Source organism: Triplophysa dalaica, chromosome 6 (genome assembly GCF_015846415.1).
Source record: "Triplophysa dalaica isolate WHDGS20190420 chromosome 6, ASM1584641v1, whole genome shotgun sequence".
Taxonomy (NCBI): Eukaryota; Metazoa; Chordata; class Actinopteri; order Cypriniformes; family Nemacheilidae; genus Triplophysa; species Triplophysa dalaica.
Window position 1 is genome coordinate 22,511,248 of NC_079547.1, and position 27,081 is coordinate 22,538,328.

The 27,081-nt window shown below is 36.0% G+C and overlaps 1 protein-coding gene across 13 annotated transcripts in view; it reads right to left on the minus strand.

The window, feature by feature from the left end:
* The window catches only part of ptprt (protein tyrosine phosphatase receptor type T), a 198,911-nt gene that overhangs the window by 55,396 nt on the left and 116,434 nt on the right, over positions 1-27,081 (minus strand). For 7 of the 13 annotated variants that reach the window (XM_056750551.1, XM_056750546.1, XM_056750543.1 and 4 more), the window contains exons 10-15: positions 23,512-23,713; positions 22,005-22,107; positions 19,855-20,128; positions 12,786-12,822; positions 11,018-11,074; positions 5,525-5,660 (exon numbers count right to left, since the gene is read on the minus strand). In XM_056750551.1, the coding sequence (XP_056606529.1) occupies positions 5,525-5,660; positions 11,018-11,074; positions 12,786-12,822; positions 19,855-20,128; positions 22,005-22,107; positions 23,512-23,713 (809 nt within the window). Of the gene's footprint in view, positions 1-1,912; positions 1,946-5,524; positions 5,661-11,017; positions 11,075-12,785; positions 12,823-19,854; positions 20,129-22,004; positions 22,108-23,511; positions 23,714-27,081 lie in introns of all 13 variants that reach the window. The other 6 variants (XM_056750549.1, XM_056750548.1, XM_056750550.1 and 3 more) reach the window with 2 other exon arrangements.

Genomic DNA, 27,081 nt, shown 5'->3' on the forward strand with positions numbered 1-27,081 from the left:
AATGTGTAAGTGAGTAGTACTTTCGGTGAATGGTAGCTCAGTGGTAAGAGCATAGCGTTAACAACGCAAGGTTGTGGGTTCGATCCCAGGGGATTGCAAATACCTATGTAAAATGTATAGGATAAAACCAATGTAAGTCGCTTTGGATAAAAGTGTCTGCCAAATGCCTATATGTAAATGTAAATTTAAATGTTATTTTCAACCCCGTATTGGGACAAAAATGGATGAACCCAACCTATGCTGGGTGGATTCAACTCAAAATGCTAGGTTGTTTTCTAATATAACCATTTTCTGGGATAGTTTAACCCAACGGTTGGGTTTGTACCTTTTTGAATCAACGCCGGGTTGAAAATAACCCAGCATTGTTTAGAGCGTTTGATTTAAGCATTTTCAGAGAGACCTGTTTTTACAACTCTCTTCTTGTAGCATTAGAACATCTTATTTAATAGGCCTACCAAATAAACCAGCCAGAAATGCAGGTTTTTGGTTCAAAGCCCTGAATCTCAAGAGCCACTTTACTGGCTATATAATTCCAACATGAACTAAATTGCCAAAAACCATAAAGTCATTCGCCTGTTACTTTCTGCCCTCTGTAATCCAAGCCAAACTACCTTTAGCACCTCTTCTATAATGTTTTCTCTGTAATGTCACAAAAAAGCAGTCGTGTGGATTTTGTTAGAAAAGAACTGGCAACCTCCGAGCTTCAAGCTAAATCCACTATACCGTGTGACTTGTAGGTGGCACGGCGTGGGAGTAATCGGGCTTTGCTTCGTGAACACAACATATTAGCTTAACGGCACACAGGTCCGGGTTGTGACAGCATTTCAGAGGAATAATTACCAGCTAGCCTGGATTGCGGCAGTGTCATCTGAAGCTGCTCTTTGAGTGAACTAGAGCGCATGAAGTGCCCTTTTCACTGTAATTGTTGCACCATGGGACACATGTTAATGCTATTTATGAGAAGGTGATCTAACAGGCTATGGGACTCGCTGTGGAAATTAAACTTATTTTAATATGGTAATTTGTTGACATTTGAACCGTCCTTGAAGTTCCCGGCACAAATCACTGCAGAGATATTGCTAACATTTTACGGCGACAATGCATAGCAAGCAAATAAAATGAGAACGGAAAAAGCAGGAGGAAAAGAATCAAACACAGGCCACATTAATAGCGAAAGTTTCACACAAAATTAAACAATATTTTGCAGTGTTCCAAAAACAAATGAGCTACCTAGTAATAAGCATTGTAAGATATCATATGCACCCAACATTTGCCACCTTAAAAGATGCCAGATTCTAAGGTAGCATTGGATGTATCTCTCACGTTCTTGTAATGTGCACTGTTTGCATAGTGTGTTGATGCTGCCTATGTAGGGTGCTCCAAATCAGTCACTCGTGAGGTTAAAGGGATGGTTCAAAAATCCAGTTCAGGTCATTATTTACTTACCCTCATGTCATTTGAAACCTGTAAGACTTTCATTCTTTTACAGAACAAAATCGAAGAAAGTTGGTAACGGAACAGCGCTGGCTCCCATTCACATCTATTGTATGCACACAAAACCAATACAAGGGAAAGGGTGCCGGTAACATTCTTCTACACAAGAAAGAAAGTCATACAGGTTTGAAATGACAAGAGGGGGAGAAAATGGTGACCATTTTTGGGTGAACTATCCCTTTAATGGGACGTAAGGAGGTTGCTGAGGAGGCTTCGATGTAGCTCAATGGATTTTGGAACAAAGCTTGGGTATAACAACTAACACAAACTTCAGTGCATGTGCCAAATTGTAAATGACAAAGAAACTAAAAATGAATAAAGCGTAAAAAGATGTGACAAATGGGATCAAATAATAAAGCAAAATGGTGCGCAAACAGGCGGTGAATGTGTACTGTGGCTAGAATTAAACATACAATACCCCACACTTAGAGTTCTCCAGGTGTGGATTTCTCTAGCAGACGCAGTGCAGAGGAGAGGAATAAAGACAGGGTATGAGTCTACAGGTTAATACACACACACGCGCACACATACAAACCATCACCTTTATAGCATCAGTTTATAATAGAGCATCTTTCCCGTGGTCAGTAAATGTATACTGCGCCGCATGCATCTCATCTGAACTCATCTTACACTAGCAGAAATGGAGAAGCTTGAATGAGCAGGTGAATGTTGAGATGAAAATGTTCCAGACAAATGTGTCAGTGAATCACATTAAGAGCTATAAAACTGAAGGTTAATATTACAGGTCATAATGTATGATATGGGTTAAAACATTGCCGTCAGAAATGTCTTCAGTTACTGTATTTGCCAATTTCAAATCAAATCTGACATTATTGTGAGGCTTGCTTTAAAAAACACATTTAGGAGGTGAATGAATCTGCCATAAAAACAAACATGAAAATGGCCTGTGTCCTATTTGAAATTTAATAAAATAAAATAAAAAAGTAATAAAAACAACAATTGAAAAATAAACCAAAATAATATTTTTGCTCTAAGAAAATATAGCATTTGAGATGTGAATTTTTGCATATCTTTAATGACAGCTAAGCATCTTTTCTCTTCTTAAGCATTTTATTTTTAAGTATTAGAAAACAAATCTCACAATATGTTTATTTTATTATTTTCATGTTAATTTCTTCCTATTCCACCTTAATAGCCTACAACAGACAATATAAGCTAGCCATTTTCAGTTCGGGTAAGTGTTAAGAATATCATAAATTTATTTAAGATTTAAACCTGCTTACTTTGTTCGAATATGTAAATCTCATTTTTATTTAAATACTGGTAACCGCAGAAAACATCAAAAGTTAAAAAGTAAATACAAAATAAAAGTACACTTAGAAGTTCTATAATATATATTGCACATATTTCCTTAAAGAATTTGTACTTTTATTTTGTATTTAATGCCAATAATGGCAAAACTTTTGACAGGTTTCAAGACACATATTTTTTAAATTTTTAGGGTCAAATATATCTTCTTGTACATAACAGACATCACAGAGAAAAATAAAATAACACCATCGATGCTACAAAATCCTTTCGGGATAAGAATATTCAGGTGTCCAAATCAAACATCAACAGAGCCAAATCTCCCGTGGAAAACGAAGACGACCAAATGCCACAATTCCAACTTTTAAAAGATATATGAGTCATACATTATTAATCTGAATCTATCCCAGACTTGGTCAAAGATGCCTGCAGGGACTTTTTATTACCAAGAAGTAAAACATCAATTTGCCATTAGACCCAGCCTGTCCACTCCATTCATCCCTGTGTTATTCATTTAAAAATGAACTCCATCTCTCCTGCCTTTCAAAAACATGCTTTACAGAAACTCCAACAGATGAATAAGCAAAGCATGTGAGCCAACGTGCATTTTATGCCATACAAATAATTCATGCTGACGTAAAAACATGTAAAACGCTGAAATTCATGAGACATCATCGTCTGACTTAACCATTGGTGTCACCGGCTAAAATATAAATGAACAAAGTTAAAAGACAAGCCATTTTTGCTTATTCTCTGAATACAGGGCGGGTTGTCTTGTGTGCAAAATCTACATTTGTACATTACTTTTTTAAAGTCTAGAGAATTCTTAAATACTACATCCCAAACCCTAGTAAACTTTCTAACTACACAAGATTCAAAGCAATGGTACGCATAAAACGGTGCTTTGAAATACATGTTTTGAAAGATACCTCATGTTCCATGATGTGTTTTCTATAATAACTAAACTCTAGTTGGGTCTCTCCTGCATTCACAGACGAATTTACCATGTAGAGCAAATCATTCAAAACATATTGATTATCAAACATACAATGGAGACAACAAAACACTTTGCTGTGATTCTGGAACAGAATACTGAATGCCATTCAACTCCAAGTAAAAGTAAACTTTCAACATTTTTTACACAGGAGCTATTTGAGAACACAGACTTGTGGAACTACTGTACAGTATCCGCCTATAATTTATGTCTCAAGAAAGCAACAGAGAAATTAAAGAGAAAAAAGGCAAAAGCTATTATTCCCGTATATAAGAGTGGAGCCTGCTTCAAGTTTCTGCCCTTTAAATACCAGAAGTGCCTCAGTGCCACAGATTGTGGAAGATAAACACCTAGCCAGACTATTCACGGCTAACCTATTGATTTCTGTTCTTTTAATAGCGACATATGTCATTATGCTTCAATTCACCCTATTCCAGATAGCATTAAGACATTAACAATGGTGCTGACAAGCTCTCTTTTACAATTCATAGTAATTATAGAGCTTATTGATTAAAAAGCTATTGTACTTCCGGCTCGGGCTCACATGGGCAATGTGCCTCAAACTCGAACGAACATTCGGTTATAACCTTGCTATTGTGAGCAAATTTGATTTTTTAAACAAACTTGAATTCAATCTATAAGGAAGGACTTTCCTGCTTTCCTGTACCTCATTGGTAAGAGCAAGGTTGTGGGTTCGATCCCAGCTTAAATACAGAAGAATGATATCATTGACAGCCAAATTTCAAAATTCATTCAAATTTGAAGGGCCGGCACATTCAAAGTGTGAAACTGCAGCATTGAAACTAACACAACTTAATCTGCCATTGGTGTGGACAGTTTTTATTATTGTAATCTTTGAAGTATGCACCGATATATCGGCCGAAAATCGGTATCGGTTGATAAAATAAAGATTTTAACACTATTAGCTGATAGTTTAAAAACAGCCGAGTAGGGGGGCCGATTTATCCTGTCAATCAAAAGAGGAAAGGAAAAATGCAATGAATTTGTGTTCTGTATATAGAAACGTTAAGAAATGTAATATTAATAGTCATTAAATGAATAAATATCATTACGAACGTTACGAAATATTCATTTAATCTTGAAAATTGGTATCTGCAGTTATCATTCTAATAATGGTGGAGAGATTTAGTATCGGTGCATCTCTACTTTATAGTTATTGTCCTTGGAACTTTACGCTATAATGCATACTCATCATCAGCTTCATCATCGGAGTGAAAAAGTTAGGAATCGCAAAATTTATAGTAACAGATTATTTTTGTTTTAAATGATTCAAACTCTTTTTGGTGCACATTTAAGCCAAGTAGTATTGGGAATTCACTATGAACACATCCTGTTGAACAGACACAGACAATACGGCCAATAAGAAACAAAAAACAGAGATCATAGATCAGGGTTATAAAGCAGGAGACATTATGGGCAGTGGCGGATTCGTGTAAAAAGAATGACATGAGAGGTGTGCTGTTGGCTTGATTCAGAAAACAAAAGTGTGAGAAAGAGATGTGTTGAGAAGGGGGGTGGGCGGTAAAATTGGTGACAGGAAGTGATGCAATGAAAGAAAGCCAGTGTGCATGTTTCACCAGGAGACAAAAGCTGAGTAAGTCTAGTGCAACGCTAACTGACACCATCAGAATCTACAAAAATATGTCACATGGAATCTTTTGAACTACCTTGTTTTAATATAACTATTTTTTGTATTTGTAATTTATGATTATTTTTTAATTAGAATTATGTGTGTGTGAGCCATACCTGCGTTTGAAGGTGAGGAGAACGCCCAGAAGAATGATGACGAACATAAGGATTCCAGCAATGACACCTGCCATCTTCACTGTGCTATCCACCTGTTTTTCAGGCTCTGTGTCATTGGAATTCTGGGTAGATGCACCTTTGAAGCAACAAGTACATCACAAAGAAGAGAGAGGAGCTTTTAACTAAGACAAGTGCTGCCGAGAAATGCTCTACAGTGATATGGATTAAAAGAAAACACAACACATCTCAATCTCACACGCACCCAAACATCACACATAAACATCCATCCAAACCTAAAGTCTCATCAGAACTCCAAAGACTTAAAAGACAAACGCACAAACACGCAATTAAAAGCAAATCAATCAAAAGCATTAAAATACAGACAAAACAAACGCACAAGTGACATAATTAATATGTGTGGGTCTATGGCAAAGGGGAATCATTTGCTGAATGGTATTAATTCGCAGGCAACACACAAAGAGACAAAGAGACCTAAAGGAGCTTTCAAATATTGCATCACTATGGTGAAATGAAACATTTTGGGCCTATGGATTCTGGGTTAGAAAGTGCTCTCGTGAGGATGCAGGTGAACGGTAAGACAAATAAATGCAGGCAAAATATAGAGACAAGAATGATTAGCCAAACAAAGATTTGTAAAGGGATGAGGATAAAATCATGCAGGGCAATCGTGTGCGTGTTTGTGTATGCACGGGGGCTAAATACTTGCATGCACAACAACTCGCAGGTCTATTGTTATTATAATGGTTTCTGTATAAAACCTGTACAGCCATGCATGACGCTTAGAAAATGCTGTGCAGATAGCGTGTCGCGGCAGCGAACAGCTCATCTGCCCTCATCAGGTGTGTAATTCTACTGTGAAATTGCCATTATTTCTAAGAAAGAACATCAGCTGCTGCAGTTGATGCCATAAATTCACAGCTGAAGATTGTGATCATCGGGTTGACGTTTTCATGTGGCTTTTTAAAAGGCGAACTTAAATGAAACATTTTCCAACGCATAATAATCGACATAAATCCTGATATCACATCCAAAATGAAAGGCTGTAGCGCGTTAAAAAGACAGAAATGAATGGCTGCCTAAAATACCTATGCACAAATCTCAAAGCGTGCATTTGCCTTCTCCAAAGATGAAACAATTGTGTTACATTGAAATTTCCTTCTCTTTCAACGAGTGCTTGTGCCAGCGCGAAACCTTTGACGATCAGTAGAGTATTAATGCATTGATCTATGTTTACAAGTGTGGGGGTGGCTCGCTTTCATGTGTATTTATTTTTTAATTCCTCCAAATGTGAGGTTCTTTATAAGCGTGAGAAGATTAAAAAATTGTCATTTTTTTAACTGTATTTATGTGAACCCAATCTAAAACAGAAGACAAAGCTACACCAGCAATCCTGAATCTCAAGCATTTGAAAAAAAAACTAATGGCCCGTTCACACCAAAAATTATAACTATAAAGTTATAAAGCTATAAAGTAACTATAGCAATAAATATTATAGCAAACTCAAGAAAATACCTTTATGTTTATTGATAATTTTAACGCTGCGGTTTCAAATTTTCAAGGTCTAGTGTATGAAATGTATTCTAGTGGTGAGGTAGCGTATTGCAACCAACGGCTTCAAAGCACTATGGAGGCTGACACAGGACTAAGAAGTCATCATGTTTTTGCTTCTGCCCTGAAGGAGATATGAAACGTGCTCTATGGGTTCAAGTTAAAGTTGTGCTGTGAACTCCTGTATTTTCCTTTAATTTAAAGACATTTTTTTAACTTTTGAGTTGTAGTCATCAATCTTGGGAATGAATGGACCCAAAACACCCCATTAACAGACACTTAATGGCTTTATGGTAAATTGTACTAGTCTGCATATTACTAACAAAGTTAATTTGGTAACTTAATTTATTTCGGAGAAGTTCAGTTAAACTTTCCCCGACACTGCTAATATTTCCTAAAAAAGTCTCCAAATAACCATAAAAATGAAACAGTACATCTTTCTGAGACACAAAATCACAACTTCAGCTGCATTTGACCTCTGAAAGTAAACTCAACCGATATGTTCGAAGATTGCAGCTACTTTCTTTTCTGTGAGGGATTTTCCACCCAAACACACTTTAGCTTCATCCAAAGCTTTCTGTAGGAGGATTTTTGGGATGTGTATGGTTTATGTGGACGGGGAAATATACTGTTCTTTGTTTCTAACAGCGCGGTAACTGAACTCTATATCCTCAGTCTGGTCAAATCTGATTGGGTTTAACAGTTCATGATACACACACAAACAGACTCAAACAGGCTGTTCAAACTATTTCTAAAATTATACTTGCCAACACTATTCTCCAAACATGACATCATTTCCAATATCCTAACCAAAGATTGGCTCATTTTCCCAACTTTTATGACACGCTTGCGAAACACGTTCGTTTGGCGTTTCCAAACAGTCCTACGCTATGTGTGTTTTCACTGCTACAACATCCTTAAGACATCTTAAGATAAGAAGATTCAGAAACGGTAAGAAAATGCAAACATCCATCCCTGATTAGAAGCCACTGTCATAAAGTTCCACTTACCCACAAGCCACTGCTCCATAAAAATGTCAATATGCAAACCATTTGAAGAGGTAAAACCAAAGTACCAAAAAGGAATTATTAATAAAGCTCATAATATTCAAATCTAATCCCTATCATAAACGGGTGGGCGTTTTAATTGGCATCATTCAGCAAGTCTTTCATCAGAAAAGCTACCGCTGTATCAAACTTTATTTTAAGCCAGTCTGTGGGCCATGGGATTATGCAAGGGTTTATGGAGGGCGATGGCATTTGTGCCAGAGACAGATATCACTATTGTTGGGCAGTCGCTGAGATTATAGCAGCGTAGTTGGGTTAATTTAACAGGATTACAATTTGAAATGGATCTGGATTAAGATCACACTGTCATGTAAACGACACATGATGCTAAAAGTCATGGCCAGATTCAAAGTTAAACAGTGAACTATGGCAGTTAGTTTAAAATCAATTTTGTTTGGGTTCTGTATGAATACGAAAGCATTGCTATTAAACAATACTGGTATAAAGCATTTACTCACATTTTAGATTGAGACACCAAAAAACAAAGAGATCTATGTAAACTCGCAATTGATTTCAATCTCACAGTCTGCTTGCACAATGCATCATATTTTTAGACAAAAAAGGTTTTGAAACTTCACAGAGATGCAGTAAATACTGTTTTGTTTTGGTCTTTCTATCACACAGTCCCTGTTAGTGTCTCTGAAATGTATTTGCGTAATGCTACTGCATAAGTTACAAAATATCAAACTAAGCCAACAAATGATTCCAGTCAGAGTTAGTTTTACTTCTTTTCGCTAATTTCTGCAATTACTAATATAATGAACAAGGTGATTTGTTGATGTACTGTAAATAGTTCATCACATTAACTACGGTCATGATCTACTTATATCTGACAACCAAGATACATTTTGAAGTTCTCTCAGATTTAATACTGACTATGCTATTATGCCTCCTTATAACCAAATGTCAAAACATAAGAATAATAAAAACAGCTTCAAGAATAATGACCACAGCTTCTGTCTAAATCTGTTCAATAAGCATCATAACGCTACCAGAGCTAAACCGTATCTCCTGCACAATGTATCCAGCAGGAACCTTCAAAACATTGAGCTATTTTAGTGCAAGCAATTTGTAATTTCAGTCAGGGCGATTTAACATATTGTATTTGATCTTACAGGGAAATGAAGAAGCAATGAGACGTGTTTGACCGAACTGCACTGCGTGTATAGACACCTGCGTGTGTGTTTGTGCAAGTGTGTGTGCGAAAGAGAGAGAGAGAGAGAGAGAGATAGATGATAGATAGATAGATAGATAGATAGATAGATAGATAGATAGATAGATAGATAGATAGATAGATAGATAGATAGATAGATAGATAGATAGATAGATAGATAGATAGATAGATAGATAGATAGATGATAGATAGATAGATAGATAGATAGATAGATAGATAGATAGATAGATAGATAGATAGATAGATAGATAGATAGATAGATAGATAGATAGATAGATAGATAGATAGATAGATAGATAGTTAGATCACACACTCAATTTTCCCACATATACATGTATTAAATGAGCAGGAACAATAACACATGCTGACCAACACACATAGACACATACACACAAACAGAGGTTAGGCTGGAAGGTCAGAGTGTATGACTGGGGTCATGTCAGGTGAAGCGGTCACTGGCATATGTAAGGGTGGAGTTGTATCTCTCTTTTCCACATTTTGCTCAGAATATTATTAAGCTCTTATTGATATCTGATAAGTAACAGCCTAAAATACCTTCATTTATAGCCAAAGCGTGTCTATTTTAGAGAGTTTATAGCTAAATATCATGAATCGCTGTATTTACAATGTCGGTTCATTTCAAAACAATATTAAAAGAAAACTGTGTAAATTAGGACCGCAAAATATGATAGAAATAATGGTTTGCAATAACTGCATTATTTTGATATCTCAAAAGGTTATATAGTCAAAGCATATTTTTCAGAAAGAATTTGAAATATGTATGTTGGTTATATAGCTTATCCATTTAAAATCTATTTTATTTTATATTTAAATATTTATGTTTCATTCTATTAAATTTAAATTGATTTTTACTAAGTTTAAGGTTGATCCAACCTGAACTCACAGGAATTCGCAACTATTTTATGAGGTGGATGATTTGTATAAATTTGCACGTTGTGAATCGTACTAAACGTAGTAAATAAGCAATACTGAAGCCCCTAAAGCTAACGTCACTGGGGCAAAAACAAATCATTCCAAACTGTACCAATGAGATTGTACGAATTCATATAAATTAGCCCAAATTAGCCATATCGTAAAATGGTCACGTTTTTGCGGTAAGATTGTGTTGGATTATCAGATCATATACAGTATTGCATATCACATTCGTAGAAAGTCATCACATTCTTCTTCAATATCAATGTACCACTTTCAATGGCCGAATTGAACAATCACATTGGAATCATTTCGGAAAAAATCAAAATTACGAATCACCTACTGAAACATTTAGATTTGTGGGTAGGTATTATTTCCCTGAATAAGAACTATCGTTGGATCATGGATTCAGTTTCTCAGAGCCTAACAAGATCATGAGCAAAAGCACAGTAGAAAGAGGCTTTCTGTTCTTAATTGACATAAAACGGTCAATCGAGAAACGTGGGTGGCACTTGCACATTCTCAGGGTCTCCGTTACAGCAGTGTCAATGAGGTCAATGAAAACCAACTAGACTTTTAGTGGACCAGGCATGCAAAATAATGCATTAAGATGTTAATGGAGAGAAGCAGAAAAAAAGAAACAAGATCCGAAAGCAAAACGAAAAAAGGAGTGAGGCGAACAACAGCGCGGGGTATGTGAATGAAATGAACAAAAAAGAAAGCAAAATTTGACTATGGTAAAATATTCACCTTCACTGGGAATTACAAGAATGTAGGGCGTGGTATTTTGTCCCCTACCTATTACCACTAAGACAAGGTTTTAAGTTCCAGGCCGGCATGCATGAGAGAAAAGAAGGAAAGAAAAAAATAGTCTAAAGATTTATGCTTTCATCTCGATCATCGATTCTCTGAGCGAGTAACATTTGGCTGGAAAGGAAACTGATAATCGTTGGATACATTTGGGAAACAGATACTGTATGTCATGAGTCGAGAGGTTATTACGCAAGGGAGAATTAATTTGATTCCAGAATTATCAGGTGGAACTGACAGGGAAGATATGAGAGTTAAAGGAAAGTTATAAAAAAAATGTTTCATAGGAAAGTCATTCCTTTATCTTTCATCTTTCCAAGTTTCGAAGCCTTTATAAATGTTGCTTTGCAATTCTATTCCAACTGAAAAAATAAGAGAAATGCTTCCCAAATGCACGAGGGGGAATTCACTAAGAATGATTTGCACATCATTTATAAGAATGCGCCGTCTGCGCCGTTAGCAGACAATTTGATACATAAATTTAGCTCATTTGCATCAGCGACACAATTCGATAACTGTTGTTTTGGTTGCGAAGAATGCTGACAAATAGTGCATACTTCTTAGCAACCAAGACATCTGAATGGACATTCAACGAACAATCAAAATATACACAAGTAAATAAATCTCTTAAATAGCGCTAGTTGTGTAAGCGTAATCTAAAAATATTTAGCGCGCTTGTGTTGAAAACATCAAACGGGGCTAATGCATGTCACATGGTTAAACTACAATGCCGGTTGATCTCAAATGAGACACACCCATTTAGTGAATTCGCCCCTCAATCTAAACCTATAAAAAAGAACAATGTAAAGGCAAGAAAAGACGTAAACAAAGAATAAACCCTCAACGTTCGTATCACAAAGCATGTCTTCCTAAAGCAGAAACATAAAAGTAATTGGTTGTTTGACAGTCATAACAAGAACCCAACTTAGGACGAACTACCTGGGATATGAAAGGAAAACAGGGCATGACAAAAGCAAAAAAGGCTGACATGGAGCGAAACGAAATGAGTTCAGCAAAATAAGCAAGCAAACAAACAAACAGGTGTGTGCAGAAGCTTATTGAATAAGATGGATAAAAGCCAGAGGGAAAAGAAAAAATGAGAATGTAAAATCAAATATGTGATGTCTCTGCAGCGCTGAATGGCCATAGTGCCTATTACTTTGTGATGTCCATTAAATAATAGAACGTCTCTTGTGATTACTCTATATCTGGATGTGATTATGTAAAAGGATCTTCTACAGTGGGAGGGGGAATGAAATGGAGCAAAATAAATTGAACAGAACTGTTGGCCGGAGGCAAATAATCATGCAGGTAAAATAAAACGGGTTTTCAATCTCAGTCTGATATTACTGTTAAGGTATTTCAGACTGTACACATTAAATGAAATGCCTTTGTCCTTCATCATTTTAAGTAATGGGTTCCACAATATAACCAAAGGTCTCTAAGGATGCGGAGGCAAATATCACTTTAATAATCCATCGGTGAGGCCTGCTTAATTCCAACCGAAACATGAATTGGTTTTCGGTGTCTTAGGCTACGGGGACTTCAGTTGTGACTCAATTTCATTAGACTGAACGACCGAAATGTCAACTGAACCAATTAGCTTTCCCGAAGCACGACCAATACAAATAATGATCATATTAAATAACTCGTAACAGTCAAACGTGTGGTTCGTACAAGCTCAAAATAAGTGAAACCATTCTCATACCTTTGGTAGCTAGTCTCACACAGTTGATTTTGGTTTCCTGAAAGAAGAAGAGAGAGTTAGCGTTTTAATTAAACGTCAGAATGATATTATATTGAGGAACATTGCTTTTGTCAAGCTACAGTGATCTTAGTAATTGCAACATAACGTAGAGCAGGTTACGTTCATCACAAGGTGCGGGACATGAAGACGCAGTTCATTACAGAACAATATTTTAATGGTAGTGAGGGAAACGCAATGCTGAGGATAAAACACAGAGATCGTTTTTTCTTTATCTTGCCATGTGAAGTAACCGATGCAGTAGGTCGTTTAAACAAAAAGTTCACCCAAAAGAAGAACAAATATTTTTTATTTAACTCACTCGCTAAATTAGCTCAAAATATTAGAGGTTTTTTTATTAAGTGTTACGCATCGTTTCACTTAAAGTAATGCGTATGAACTTTAGCAGCATCTAGAGGTCATGTTGTGAATTACAACCAATGGCTCACTCCACCCCTCCCCTTCCAGGCACTACGGTGGCTAAAATGGACTAAGATGTTTTCACATTTTCACTTCTTTGCTAAAGTAGATAACATATTTATGAAACATGCTCTGTAGAGCGGTTTGTGCATTTCTATGTAGATAGAAATAGCTCATTCTAAGGTAATAAAATCATAACGCTTCATTATGTAAGCTCTTTATACATCTCTGAAGACATAAGATATGTATCCTCAGAAAAATGACTCAAATTACAAATTAAGAAGTTCATTAACCCACATAAAATGACGAAATATAAATACAAATATTTGTTTGTGTCCAGTTCATAAATGATTAAATAATTAACATTTTTGTTTTGTACCTTTAAACATTCATCTTGAGTAATATTTCTGTAATACTACAAAATGAGTCTAAAACTCATAAATGCATAAATCTTTGCTATATTTCATAAGCCACAAAGTTCTACACAACGCATTACTACATTTATAATGCTTTATCTACCGAAAACATGTGTTTATCTAACAGAATGTACCTTTTTAAATCTGATGCACTAGGATATCGTACAACACACTTAAAGGAATTAATCAAAGATGGAATACACTGTTCACATCGGAATAGTGCAATCCAAAAATGATTCTGTTCTACTTAATGTACTGTGGTAATACCATGTTGATATTTACATTTATGCATTTGGAAGCAACTCACACCCAAAGCAATTCAAGGTGCACATTTTCAGTATCAATATCAGTATTATCAGTAAGCACTACAATTCTTTCTTCACCCTGTAAATCCCATGGTAAGCAAGTATACAGAATACCATGTAAGCATTTCTCTATTGTATTCTTCAGGAAGTCGTAGGCATTCGTGGCTGCCTTTGCAATGTCTGTTGTTATGATAGAAATCTCAGCTTCATCCTCCAAATGCCACGTGCGGTGTGACAGGTGTTAATTAGTCGGCAGATTTCGGCGCGAATCCTGCGTGGAAGTTTAGAGCTACGAGACAGGGAGACAGATGCCACCATGTGCTTCTGCGAGAGCGTTTACAACCTCCACTTGTTTTGATTAGATCTGCTGTCCTTGTGTACTATCGCAGCAGACGTGTAGAATTAATGGACACATGGCACAGGACCTTGAGAGGAGAGATAACGCCACGGTATATGTTTCCATCCCAATGCTAAAAATAAAATCAAATAGTATAGTGATGTATTATATGTCTCGGTGCTGGAAAACATTTGGTTGGTGTCAAAATAAGATTTTTGAAGAACGTTGGTAGCTAAAAAAGGTCCTGCATTGACTTCCACAGTATAAACACCAAACCACTGACACATTTCTAAAAATATCTTCTTTTGTGTTCAACAGAGAAATAAGTCATGTACAGTTTTTTTTTTCAAGGCTCAAATATCCGAGATCCTTAAGTGTAAGCAATGGTAATGGCGATGGCTGCGCTGGCAAACCCCACTAATAAAAACACATCTCTCTCTCCTTGCACTTATTTTATAACCTCAATATGTCTTTGGCGGCGTCACTCTTAAAAAATATAAAAAGTCCCCTTGCCGACACTTCATTGAACATATCAATTTGCCTCAAGGCAGTCGAACCAATAAGACTCCTTAATACACATCTAACAGATGCTGATGAATGCAAACACAACAACATCCCTGAACACACACTGCTGACACTGAAAGTTTAACTCTCATGTGCTGGATTGGGCCAGTTACAAACATGTGACCTGGCTGTCAGTGAAGGCTCATTCCGTCATCTGTTAAAGCCACTGACTGACGCGACAGAGCGGAGAAAGATCCATATGTGGCCCCTCCATCTGTCCGTCACAGGCTGCTGTCAGAGAAGCAGCGCCAGACATGGAAGGCTATTGTAAAAGTAGGTGAAAATAAGCTTGTTGGGACTTACTGCACAATGTTGATGAAGGGGAAACAAAATCATCATTTATAACATATATAGCCATTGTGCTCTGTGTGGTTTGGAATTTCTGGTTTGTTGCTTCCATACCAAAAAAATTATAAAATAAAAATGAAGAGCCCTCTGCTCAGGTCTGCTTCAGTGTAAATGTTTATGTTTATGTTTTATCTATATTTATTTATTTATGCATACATATGCATACATACTGTACACAGCATATATTGAATGTATTTTCTTATTTAATATCACAAATCATTTCTAAAATCAAATTTTCTTTTAATTTATATTTATTTAATGTTGACATATACATATATGTATATAATACTTATTATTAAAATTATATACAGTAAATATATATATATATATATATATATATTTATTATATATATATATATATAATATCATGGATGAGTGTGTATCAAAAAATATATAAGAAGTCAGCACACAATAGCTCTAAAAATGTAGTTTTAATAAGTTTTAATCAACTTTCACAAAACGTGTGACATTTCTAGCACACGTGCTCTCCATCAACATTCATCAACTAATCCATGTGTGCTCGAAACATCAGACGTTTTGTGAATGTCGATTTAACTTTTGAGATTTTTGGAGCTTTGGTGTGCCGACTTTGTATAGATTTTTTATACACACTCATCCATTAAATTATATATATATACATATAATTTATTAATTTATATTATTTAATATATATATATATATATATATATATATAGTGAATATCATTTTTATAATAATTATTATATATGTATATGTCAACAATAAATAAATATAAATTAAAGTAAATTAAAATGGACAGAATATCTCCCAACAAACAGAGAAGCTGTAATAAAAAGTATTGAATTAACTTTTCACTGACAGGTGTTAAACAGTTTTAAGCTTGAGTGATGCATTTCTATTGACATGTTTAAAAAGACCACAGGTGTCTTATGACAAATACTCAACAGTTATCCTGGAAAGTTAAGGAATATGGATTTCACGTCACGCTGTCTTTTTGCCATGCCTGCTATAGGTAATCCATGTGACGGCAGATTTACAGTCAATAAGTTTTCTAGTTGGTCACTCACTCAATTCTCAACCATGTTATGGATTAGTTAGCATTACGCTTATCTTGACATGCTGGTGCCAATTCTCGCCTGATAACAACAACATCGACAACCTCTGAAGGGAACATCTAGCAATGAGCCAGGTCAAAGTCCAAAATAAAGAAGGTGTCAAATCAACGACTAAACACTTGTAGTAATCTTTGAATTACATGTTTGATCCTGGGAATGTATAAGTACAGTATAAATATAAAAGTATAAATGTAGACACAAAGCCGTTCTCTTTTAACCAGGACCCAACCATTTGCCCCAATTGCAATTACAACGAGATTTTCAATCAGCTATCACCTGAACACCAAAAAAGTAAAAATTGTTTCCTAGGACACAAAAAGAGACAAACCCAAACACGTGTAAAAGTCAAGTTCACCCAGTTTCAACTTATTTTGTGAAATGGATGCTTATAATTACAAATTATGAACGCAAGAATGAAAGATGACAAGACGCTCTGGAGGCAATCGTCTACACATTACGAGCTAAGAAGAAAGAGCGCTTCACTAAGAAGGAATAACAAAGCTCCATCTGGGCGTATCTGAGACGGAGCCATGACTATTCCGGGAGATGTCGCTTTGAGCGTAACACCTTTCATCTTGGCGAAGTATTAGCGAGAAGATTAAACAAAAGAGAAACCAGATATCAGACGAGCTTTATGTTGTTTAGTGCATTTTCATTCACGTAGAGCAGTGCGCTTTACATAAAGAGGTAAGAGTGACAGCTGAGTGCCACGCGAGGTGTAAATGAAGAAAGAAACGGCGGGAGATTCGCAGACAATGTGCGAAGCATGTGCGAGACACTCGAGGAGGTTTAAAACCACTGCCAAACCAACGTGAGAAGAAGAGTCTTCTTGTCTGCTTCGATATGAGAGCTCAGGCACATATTAAATGTACCAAAAAACAAGTAATTAACCTTCAATTATGGATTAGATCATGTTTTATTTTTAAAGAAAATATTTTCAAGACTCACTGATTTCAAAGTTTTTTGATTTCAATTTCTTTATAAACTTTAGAAAGTGCTGTTCCAGCAAACGGTGGCTTTTACCTTTGGATTTTAAATGCATGGCATACTTTGTGCGTTTGTTTTTTGCTGTCGTACCTGATCGCATTTGTTCCATAAATGATACGTGCCATTCGAAACAAAGTGTTCCAAACGGCTGTCCTTTACCTGCCAGAGAGCCGGCGGGACGCGGTGTGCGGTTTCCATTTGTTAAAAGCTGTGTCTGTTTCAATCTCTGTCAGATTCTTCAGCCACTTAAACGGCCGAGTGGCTCTTCTCTACTCTGTGTCCCCCTTACTGAACAAAAGACCCCTGCAGCTAGAATTACTTGCTCTTTAGTCCGAGCGTCTGTGGCCCGTTTACAAACACACCGGAGGGAGAAAGCAAGTGGAGGAATCTTAATTTATCTTAAAACACTTTCAGACCAACTCCCTGAGCCTCACTCTTAATCTCTCACTCTCTCTCTCCATCTCTCTCGCGCTTCATTGGCAACACGATGGGATGAACCCTACCCAAGGCAATCCCTTATGAGGCGTACATCTCTGTACCGTATGGATGTAATGTCACTGGAATCCATTTAAGGATTTTTTTTGGCTATTTCCAATTCCAAAATGCCTCATATTATTTTCATTTGGATGGACATTTCTCTCAGAGTTGTAGACTTTCCATTTTTAAAAACATATTTTTTAATATTAAATGTTGAAGTGAAGACTAAAATAAGATTTTGGTTCTCACCTGTTTTGTCATTACAGAAATGTACCTCACAAAAACACACATTTTTACATTAAACTTGGCAACTTTTTCTACGTAAACATGCTCTTGCGTCAGGCATAAATCACCCTACGAATGGCTTGCTTACTTTTCCCACTCTGCGTATTAAACTGAGATGTGAGAAAGTCAAATTCAACACAATTCACCTTTAAGCAAATGAGGAGGCCTTTATAAATCTCTACAGTTTCCACATTTTGTGCAGCAACTCAACGTTTAATGTGCAGACATTGATCAAATATAGGTTTAAAGAGGATCAAACTGTTACACATTAGAAACGATGCGCTGGTCATGTGACACGACTCTAGAGACCCCCAAAAGTATTTGAAGACGTAAGCCACACCCACAAATGTATGAATGTCACTGCATTAGAGAAAATGTCACAATGTGACACTTGCAAACAAGTACTAGAGCTTTCACAAAACTAACTTTACTTTCTTAGACCTTTGTTTTTCGCTGACATCAAGTCAATTTTAGTGGATGTACTGAATAAAGTAGTTTTGTTAAAGGTTATTGTTCTTCAAAATAAATTTGATATTGTGTTTTCAAATGCAATAAAATTCATACATTTTATATGAAGTGTACAAATGTTTTCAAGGTTGACGGTAAAACCAAAGTTTTTTGATTTTCAAGCCCAAACAATATTGTATATACAGCATACATACTGTATATGCTACGTCAAGTCAGTGTGAATATTTATCAATACAAGAGGTAATCTCAACAGCAAATTGCATTGTGAATTTATTTGTTACTTTGTGGCACGCAAAAGGAAAAAATCTGACGACACTCTTTTACACTAAGGGTTTCTCGAGCACACTTGGAACAAGGTAAGTTGAAAACAAATCTGAACTACCAACCTAAATCCATATTTTATGCATGAATCTCCAATCAAATTATCTGGGTCACGGTCTGAGGTTGTTTTTGAGTGCTTTTCTCCACTCGCCTGAGACTGAAAGATTGAATTGAATGAAATCCAATCAAATCTGGAGGCACATATATCAGAAACCACAGCTATGCAGGCAGACTCGAGCAGAGCCTTTACACAGTGCATTACGTCTGCTGAGATCCTGACCCGTGATGTAGATCTATGTATAAATATCTATACCCCATTATATGACGGCTATATATAAAAAATCCTCTGTGAACTAGAATATATATCTTATAAGATTTGCATGATTGCAAAATTGTGTTTACTGTTTACTTTGTATTAATGTTACTTATGAACACACAATTAATTTAACTTACTTTACAATACTTTTTAATTTACAGTATATTTTAACTTATTTTCCCATCAGACACTAATTAATTAGCAATAAAGTGAGTTTTTCTGCAGTGAATCTTATTTTTTACAAAACTTGTAATCACACATCGGTCACATTTCACCCCAGAATAAAAATAAAAAAATAAATACAGTATATAGATATATATATATATATATGCATACATACAGTATACATAGTGCATTTAAATATATTTATATATGTATCAAATAAAATACCTTTATTGTCACTCAACCATATACTGTACACAAGTGCAACAGTAGGTGAATCACTTGGGTGCAGTTCAGACCAACATGGCAGTATGACAGATATGTAGATTATTTATAGCATTATATTATATTTATATGGCATTACTTTCAACACATTTAAGCACAATTACGCATATTGTTACACAATTTTCTTCTCATAAAATATCATTTATATTATTTGATTTGGGGGTGAATTATGACATGTTCTTCATTGGTTTTATAAAAATGAGTTCCCCGATTCATTTGAAATTGAAATGACCCAACTTCATACTCACCCCGTTGGCTTTGCTCATGGCCTGAAAGTAAATGCTGTAGCTCTTGGCTGGTGACAGCGGAGCGTTCCAGTAACCGTTATACGTCTTGTTGTCTCCTATAGTAAAGGGTTGTACCACGGTGAGGCTAACCGGAGGGAGTTCAGCCGCAAAGTAGTGAGGTGAATCCAAGATGGAAGCGTTTCTGAAGCTGACTGGAACTGGAAAACATTCCACCACATCAGTGGCACGACGAACTTTCTGCTTGCGTTGCTCTTGAACCACGACTTGATAGGCACTGGTGAAAGAAAAACATCAATGTTCTTACTCAATATCAAAACAAACAGGCAGCTAATACTGAGTAAACAGAGTATTCGGTGAGAGACTTTATTCTAACTGGCAGGTGGTGTTAAAAGTGTGCTGTGATATTATTGATTGAAATATTCTTCCTGTGGCCTTGGTGATGTCAGCAAAAATAAAAAGTGGGTAAAGAAAACCACAAATCAAATATTTATTTTGATTTCATGTTGTATTGACTGCATTTCCTTGTGTGTTCTGGGGTCTTCTGAAGTCACGTCAGTTTTATTTGTGCTGTATAGCGCTGTTCAAAACAGATCATTTCAAAGCACACAGTAGTGTCTGATTTGGAAGATAACTTCAGGTAGTGACAGCCTATCCAAAAACGCCCAGGGAGTTGTGCCCCGGGCAATTTACAGAGCCATTTAAACCATCAAGAACGTCTCTTCCCTTGGCTTTCCAAGAAGCACAAAAGCCCTTGTCAACCATCAAGAAATCTCTAACATTTACAAGTAGCTGCTAAACATCTCTATTAAACTCTCTCCTTGGAAAAAACACTCTTTAAACCAGCAAAAAAACTGCATCTCCCCATGAGGCAGGCGATACGGTAGAGGGCCAGCAGAGGGAAATCTCTACTACTGTAATTAGCTCGAGGGGGAAGCGGCGGATTCGTGCGCATGGGGCTTTTTGAAAGTGCTTCTTATGGGGAAGGACTGAAGAGGTGCACGTGCGTGTGTTTCAGTACGCAGACCCTGTGAATAGATAAGGACATCTTTTGAGCTCCCAGTGCTAAAAGTACTTGTTTGCAATTACACGTTCTTACGGCATGAACATACTTCCCAATTATGTGCAATTAGGGAAATGTATGTTTCGCCGAAAAGACGTGGCAAATTATCCCAGGCTCTTATCTGGCATCTTTCATAAGGGATAATTTCCTATGACCAAAGATGGGCCATGCGCTTGCCTGCCTTTTTCATTCAGACGCAGCAGCGCTCCATTTCAAACTAATGGCTTTAAGTGAGCGCTAGATGTTATGTGTCCGCAGTAACCCCTGGTCTGTAATTATAAACAATTTTCAGCTCTCTACTCTGTATAAAGAAGTCTAAGGATTGTCGGGGTCGCGGACTTTCAAGAAAAGAATGTGAATACTTCAATAAAATAAAACTTGTTTTAAAATAAAACTTGATTTTAAGTTAAGTTAAGTTAAGTTAAGTTAAGTTAAGTTAAGTTAAGTTAAATTAAATTAAATTAAATTAAATTAAATTAAATTAAATTAAATTAAATTAAATTAAATTAAATTAAATTAAATTAAATTAATGAAATAATGATATGATATGATATTAATGAAACGGAATAGTATAATAAAAATAAACAAAACAAAACTAGTAAAGGATAGAATAGATATGGAGTTATATCCATTTGAACATTAAGATTTGAGTAGAGTTTTCCGACGTGCAATTTCAAGAATTTGCCAAAATCTGCTGTACATTCACAGACTGAGTTTGAACACAGAGGACAGCTCTGTTTCTGTGCCAAAACACAACCAAATGGACCAGGATCTCCTCTGAGGCTTCGCATACAAATGAGGCTTATTTGAAAGAGGGCATTTAAAAACCCTCAGGACCAACAGTACTACACTTCTTCATTCAGCCCAAAAACTAGATGCTGCCTGGATGAGCAGACAGATCTTGGATCATTTGTGGTGTATTCTGTCCTTCACTGTGTTTTGATTTAATATCTTTAAATCAAAAATGAAACATGAGAACGGGTTCGGGGATTGTAAGTGTCCAACCTATGGCAATTTGTCATCTATTACATTTACTCAAAACGGTCTGCAGTCTCAAATGTCTAATGTTGTGAGAGAGAAGTGTGTTCACCTGACTGGAGCTCCTCGTGATTGGGCGGGTTTTAAGAGGACAGTGATCGTCGTGTCAGTCTCATTGAGTGGAGAATCGGTCTCGTACTCCGGCATAGATGGAGCTGTAAACATACAGAACACACACACTACTGTTTAAAAGGTTAGGCTTACTTGCTATTCGCAAACTCAACAAAAGTACATTACGAACTAACACACGTGAATATGGGAATTGTGTGAAATATAAGTCATTTTATGTATATTTAGCGTGTTTAGTAACTCCTGGTATTTTATAAGTCAACATTTTGTGGTTTCACCCCAAGATCCTTTTCAAAACTTATTGAAGGAATTCACATCTATTCTATTCTATTGGCTACTTTTTTTTTATTGTTTGTTCCAAGACACCCCTTAAAAACATTTTTTTTACATAAAATGTTAGTTTTGTGATAAAAGACACTAATACGTTTGAACAATTATATTGTTTTGAACAAAATATTTTCAGACGTGTAAGCACAGGCCTTCAGATCATAAGATTTGTAAGGTCAAGAAAAAAAAATTAAGTTGCCCTAAACTTCTGAATGGTAGAGTACATAAAAATGATATAAAATATTCATATTCATGTAACGAGATAACATTTTTAAGGAAGCTTTATACGAACCTTCTGGGTTCAAAACTTGCGAAGTTGCACGGAAACCATCTGTTACAACTCAACAGCAAAAGCTGTGCTTACAGTTAAGCACTTGTAATAAAAGTCTATGAGGCCGAGCTCATCAGAATGTTTGAAAACATAAATGTAAAGCCAGTTATATATTTGAACAATGCGTTTTGTTTGAGTTATACAGTTTAAATAACCTTGGAACTGCTGTTAATGTTATGCGCAAGTCATGGTGGGTGGATTTCTCTTGACTTTAAAAATGATCTGCCACTCAAACACCGAACATACATTAATAAATATGTTTTTGCAGTTAAAACAAAACAAAACATGAATTTCATACAATGTATTTATTCCTCCGGAAAGTGTACTGTTGTGAAGCCAGACTCATTATTATGTAATCAAACAGTATTTAAAATGTCACTTTCTTTCTATCTGTCTCATTATATTGTTTAGATTCAGTGAACAATACGCTTTTAATAAATGGTGTCTGGTGTGCGGTATAAATGCCACGTCATTAAGAAATGGAACTAACTGGCGGTTAATGCGGCGGGCCAGTTAAACAGAGCTGATGTTGTTTACAATTCATGTTCTCATTACTTCGTGCGCTTTACATTAATTGTATTTCGATAATATTTATGCCAATAACATATCGCATTAATAAGAATTTCGCTCCAGTCAAATTATGCAAATTTGAGAAAAGCAAGCGATAATTAGGTAAACAATTATATTAGTCCATATACCCTGAAATGATTTTATACGTTATCATGTCTGCCCAAGTGAATACTGTTTTAATATACATAAAGACATACATATAGGTTTACCTTATTATATAACGGTGTTAAAAATATCCAGCAATGTGAAATCTTGGCCTCACCTGCAATCTTGGTGGCTATTCGTGAGGTCACAGGTGGTCCGAAGCCTTTATTCGTGCTGGCCTTCAGAGTGAAGTAGTAGGTGGTGCCAGGATACAAGCCCACAAAGAGATGATGAGTCTCGTTTTGAAGTTTGAAGACACGGCCGCGTTGTGTTGTCAAGTCCGCAGTGGGGTCCAGAGAGCTGAGAGCCTTATAGGTGATCTAAAGAGAAGGAGATGACAGGAGAAGTCAGGAGAGGAGACAAAGAGAGTTGCAAAAGCCTTGTGAATTGAATTACAATCAACTTCTGCTTCTATCGCCATCTCTGTTTGAAACATAAACTGCAGGTTGCGTTAGGTCCCTTATACTTTATAGTCATGTCATCTTTGTTTGCTTTTTGCATATTTTGCTTGGTCTCAGCTATGAAAAAACATCAATTTCGTGCCTGTGTTGCACAGATTGTTCTTTATTTTGAGGGCTGAGCAATGCAGGGGGGCGTTTTTATTTATTTATTTATTGATGGTAGATTTAAAACATCAACAGCAGATTACAAAAATCGCTTACTACAGCATTAAGTCAAATGACGTCAAACTGACATTTCCAGCAAGAAGCTTTTTATTTTATTTTACGATATAGCTACTTTTGGCTAATTCGTATGAATTCGTACGATCTCATTCCTACAACTCTTTCCCCGCCGGCCTTTTTTTTAAAGTTGCCAGCCTATGCCAGCGTTTTTTTACATTTTCACAAAATTTGAATGGCTCACAGTACAATTTCTGTAACATATATATGGACAAACAATATGTCCAATGAAAGAACAAAGTCTCTGCTTTTAAACAAAAGAAACTGTATTCTTCTATCTTCATTTTTTCTTTTTTTATCACTCCGTATATGTGGGTAGGTTTCTTCAAAAATGCATCACTTTGATTAAACTGCAAAGATAATTAAAGTTTTTTGTCAAAGATTCCGCCCAGATTACACTCAGAACAATCATTAAAAACCGATAAGAAATATACGTTCTAGGTTCTGGGATTCTGTACTTTTTCCCAAAGGTGTGTAACAGCGCCACCTGCTGTACAACAGTGCAAACCCTGATTGCCGCAATAACTCGTCTTTGGTGGGGAACCGGTTTTATTTTTAATGACGAGATAACTCGTCAATGGCGGTGAAAGAGTTAAGATTTGCTTCCACACCAGTAACATTGTTCTAGTAAACATAGACGTTCACATTTTTGTATGATTCACAACGTACGAGTTCATACAAATAAGCCACCTCGTAAAATAGCCAGCTTTTAACGTCTCTTCTTCTCACAGCGTTCACGCCCATTTTAATTGCATTTTTCAAAAGCGACAGTGAGGTAGAATGTACCTGAAAGGAGAGGTTTCGTGACGCTTTAAAGTTTATTATTATATTAAAAGGATCACCCAAAAATGAAACTCGAATGAGTGTTTTCTCCTTCAAATGTTCTCCGCATTTAAATCTTCCATTCATTTATTCTGAAGAACATTATTTAGACATATAACTTGAATATTATACATAACAAAAGATTACATTCAAAAAGTAAATTCAGTTAACTGTGCAATACAAATTCTTAGCCAGATATGAAAAACTTGATGTGAATATATAATTTTTAGCAAACAACTGACAACTCAAAATTAACACTCACCAAAACAATGTCTAAACCAGGTTTCAGATAATCAGCGCTGCCTTTTCATGCTCAGACGCACGTACATCGCATCTCGGGGGAGATTGATGGAAATTGATGGCCACAGCATTTGGGGGTAATCAAAACATTTTAGCCCTGACGTTTCACACTTCATAACTCCATTCCAGGACTCGAATCATATAAATTGACAGCTGGGTGCCTGGCAGGCCTTCTGCCTAAAAGCCTTTCATGCATAGTGGGGTGATTCAGAAGCCGTCTAAACACTTGCACGTGCGCGCACACACACACACACAAACGACTGTGCACTGACCACAGGCTACAAAACAGTCACTAGGAACCCAGTCACATTAAAGGAATAGTTCACCCAAAAATGGAAATTCTATCATCCTTTTTTCACCCTCATGTCCTTTAACGCCTGTACGTGACTCTTTCTTCTGTGGAACACAAAAGAAGATATTTTGAGAAATGTCTCAGTGATTTTGCATCTATACAATGGAAGCCAATGGGGGCCGGTGTTGTTTGGTTACCAACATTCTTCTGAATATCTTCTTTTGAGTTTGTGATAAAAAGCCATTCAGATTTGGAATGACATGAGAATGATTTAGTGGTGTAAGAATTAACCATTTTTGGGTGAACTATCCCTTTAATATATTTTCAGCACAAGGTTAAATTTGACGGCTCACATTTACATATGAAAATAAAAGCCTTCTTTGAAACAGCACCAGCTCAATCACATTTGTTTTATATCATGTCAAAGTATTTTTTTCATGTTTTCCAGCAGGGTAGTTTTGATTTAGTAGGCTATCGTGTTTATGATTTCATGTTTGGTCAGTAAATCACAGTGTCACTGATGTGTTTGGGTGTGTGTGCTTAAATGTATAGTGGCGTTGGTAATACACTGGCAAGAAAACTACATGTAACGGTTTTAAATCAGAGATTTATGTGAATGTGAAGTGTGCAAATTCGGCATCATTACCAGCGGCAAATGGAATTCTGACGAATACGAAGTCCCACCTTATGCTCACATCATTGGTAGATAGATTACTTAACACTATCTACAAACAATAAACTGGGAGTTCAAAATAATTCAAACTCAAAGTCCCCGTTAACTGGAAGTTGCGTTCGTTTTAACATACTTATTCTGACACATTTCCCAGTGAAATTTCACAATTTCAAAGGATAAAATGAGTGGGTGTGGCTTATGTTTTTAAGTGCATATTGATTGGAGTGTAAAAACAGCTGTTGCATTGATCGCTGATACAGCAATCAGACGGGAACGAGATAATAAAGTTTTATATGTATGTTGCGTTTGATGAAATAATTTTATTTCATTATGATGAATTAGACCCGAGTAATGTAAAGTTTAAAACTAAATTGTTAGTCATAGATGTTACAGTAATTGTCCAGTTCGATGGTGTGATAACACTGTGCAGTTTTAAAAAAGAAAATGACTCACATTGATAAGCTATTTACTATAAACGCTGCAATTCATGAAAAAATAAGATTTGTCATTTTAAATTTCACTGGGACTTTATTAAATTATTAAATGCAATTCATATTAATATTAAATTTAAAGTTTAATGTTATTTTTGTGTGGGCCTTTTTGTTAAAGAGATTTGGGTGAGTTCCAGATATTCCAGAACTGAAAATGACTAACATTCTTCCAAATACCTTTCTTTGTTTTCAACGGAACAAAGTAATTTATACCGGTTTGAACCAAACTTCAGGGTGAGTAAATAGTAAGAGAATTTTCATTTTTGGGCGAACTATCCCTTTAAATGTTAACATTGCATAAATAGTATATTTTTATGTAGCTTTGCCAAGATACTATTTTAGTTAGACCAAATTCATATTGTAGCTTTTCTTGTTAACAAAAGGGGATTACAGATTTACCGCGTCCTTTTTTTAAGGGGCTTTTAAAATT